Raw genomic sequence first — 2,608 nt, 5'->3', positions numbered from 1 at the left:
TGCGGCGTGGGAGAATGGGAACTGGGGCTTTTTTGTTGGGGGAAAGAAAGTAAGCAATACAGTCTCCAGATGTTATAGTGACAGCCCATACATGACAGACCAATTAAATCATCCAAAATATCTCCAAAGTCTTGCGTGTCAAGACCATAGAAAGACTTTGTTGTAAGGGTATTAATTAGTGTTGTAAATTTAAGGTTTAGAAATTATTAAAGGTGTTTGATTATTTTGATTTCCAAGTTTTAACCGCAGTGGAAAGTGGAAAGTATTGGCCGGTAGATTGGTTAACTCAACGCGGGTTAATATTTAACTTAACCATGGTTAAACTCTTTGTTTCATCACTTTATATAACACTGATTATCACCGCCCTGAAACGCAGACATCATCCATAGCCATATTAAGCAAGAAAAGAAAAATGATGATCGGAGAGAGAGATCACAGTTATCTTGAGGCGCAAGTTACCACGTGGTACTCAGGTGATCAGACGGCTAATATTCAGTTTTCTTCTAGCCCTAGAGACAATGCCTATGCCGGCGAGGAATTCTCGCCGTCAATTCAAAACGACGCAGCTTTGAGGGCTTTCCAGCGGTACTTGCCGTCGAATAGTAGCGACGGCGAGTTTGACGGCGGGAAAGACGGTGAGTTCCCCGCCGACGCGTATTCTTGCGATCAGTTTCGGATGTATGAGTTTAAAGTGAGGAAATGCGCACGTGGGAGGTCACATGACTGGACGGAGTGTCCGTTTGCCCATCCCGGAGAAAAGGCTCGCAGGCGGGACCCGCGCGCGTGTCACTACTCGGGGACGGCGTGTCCGGATTTCCGGAAGGGGAACTGCCGGAAAGGCGACGCGTGCGAGTTCGCGCACGGCGTGTTTGAGTGCTGGCTACACCCGGCGCGTTACCGCACGCAGCCGTGTAAGGATGGGATGAACTGCAAGCGACGCGTGTGCTTCTTCGCCCACTCGCCGGAACAGCTCCGAGTTTTGAGCCCCCGTTACGAATCCTACGACGGGTCGCCGCATAGGTTCGGTTTCGACGCCGCCAAAACTATCCATTTCGTTTCGTCCCCCGAGTCCGGATCGCCGCCGTCCGAGTCACCGCCCTTATCTCCGATGACCGCCGCCAACTCAGTCAACTCGCTCAGCCGCTCTCTCGGCTCCAATTACGTCAGCGACATGGTGGCCTCTCTACGTCAGCTCCAACTCAACAAGGTGAAATCCATGCCTTCTTCCTGGACCGTTCAAATTGGTTCACCTGTTCACGGGTCTCCGGTCTTACCCGTGACCCGACCCGGATTCCGGAGCTTGCCTTCCACTCCAACCCAGTGTATCCCTCGATCCCACTTTGATCTCTGGGAAGAGAGCTTGCGTGAAGAAGAAGATGAAATCCCCATGGAAAGAGTCGAGTCAGGGCGAGGCTTAAGAGCCAGAATGTTCCAGAAATTAAGCGAGGAAAATCCTCTAGACGGGTACCCGAACCCGTCTGATGCTCCAAACCCGGATGTCGGATGGGTCTCGGATCTTATCAACTAAAATGTTTTAATTTTCTTGAGAATAGGTAAATATCTATTTTTTTTAAATCAAAAAACTGAATTTTAATTTCAATCCCCCCAAAAAAAAATTAAAAAAATTTGTAAAGATCGGAAGAGCTGTGATGATCGACTGTAAATATGGAAGAAGAAAGACGGCGTTTCTGTATTTGGGTGTCTGCACAAGCTAAGGAACAAGCCGAGGATGAAGAAGAGAAGACTGGATTATTCCCTTTTTTGGTAAATTTAAGGTTGTTACTAATCATCGTTATAAGTTATCATTAGCACTAGAGTTTATCTTAATGTTGTTATAAATCTCGTTTACTGTATCTTTATGTTTGCCGAGTCTGCTACTGATTAACTCTAATCCTAGTGGGTGTAGATATTATCATGATCTGGATGCATGCTCTCTGCTATTCAATATGATGAATGTAATGAACAATATTACTTCATGTCATGTATTTTATAAAATTATATTTCTTTTACTTATATATTTTTATTATTTTATGTCATGTTTATTTAGTAGTCGGGGCACAAGTTCTCATTAGTTGAGTCTAACGGTAATAAGTACCTTTTAAGTCTGTATCATACACTAATTCTGTTCGCACCGAGCTATTTCATCTTTCATGTTTTGTTATGTTAAATTAAATGAGACTATTCATGATTTATCTTTTCGCTCTTAGAAAAGGATTCTGAGAGCATAAAAATTTGTTTGAAAAAAAATGAAATTGCTTGCCAAAAAAAAAAATGAAATTAAATACGACATTGTAAGTTGAGAAATCTGGACCAAATCCTTATTTATTGGAAACTAAAGGAAATGTGCGTAGGTTTTAGTGGTGATGATGTCTGAAGCTGAGAGACAGTTGGAAGATAAGTAGCAGAGAGGAGCAGAGGGATGTGGAAGTCAGATGTTTTGTTTGATGGGGGTAGCTTGGGGAATTCAATGTTGAGTTGTACGTGGGCCTTGGGCCTGGAATAGCGCAGAACTTTCTGGTTATCTGCTTAAATGCTTTGTGTCCATTCACGTGGAGAAGTGGGGCACACGGGAGGATGACTTCAGGATAATGAAACCTTTTCTTTTTTG

General features: G+C 43.9%; 1 protein-coding gene across 1 annotated transcript; it reads left to right on the top strand.

The window, feature by feature from the left end:
* The first annotated feature begins 368 nt into the window (after positions 1 to 368).
* LOC116014348 (zinc finger CCCH domain-containing protein 20-like) lies at positions 369 to 2,013 on the top strand. Its single transcript, XM_031254388.1, has one exon. It carries the CDS (start codon positions 413 to 415, stop codon positions 1,526 to 1,528), a length of 1,116 nt encoding a protein of 371 aa, XP_031110248.1. The 5' UTR covers positions 369 to 412; the 3' UTR covers positions 1,529 to 2,013.
* The last annotated feature ends 595 nt before the right edge of the window (positions 2,014 to 2,608 follow it).

Source organism: Ipomoea triloba, chromosome 3 (genome assembly GCF_003576645.1).
Source record: "Ipomoea triloba cultivar NCNSP0323 chromosome 3, ASM357664v1".
Classification (NCBI taxonomy): Eukaryota; Viridiplantae; Streptophyta; class Magnoliopsida; order Solanales; family Convolvulaceae; genus Ipomoea; species Ipomoea triloba.
Note: the sequence above shows the minus strand (reverse complement) of the source record. Positions and strands in the feature narration are given on the sequence as shown.

What these genes read in the sequence shown, in the direction of transcription:
- LOC116014348 (XM_031254388.1), top strand. Translation starts at nt 413, where the DNA reads ATGATGATCGGAGAGAGAGATCACAGTTATCTTGAGGCGCAAGTTACC.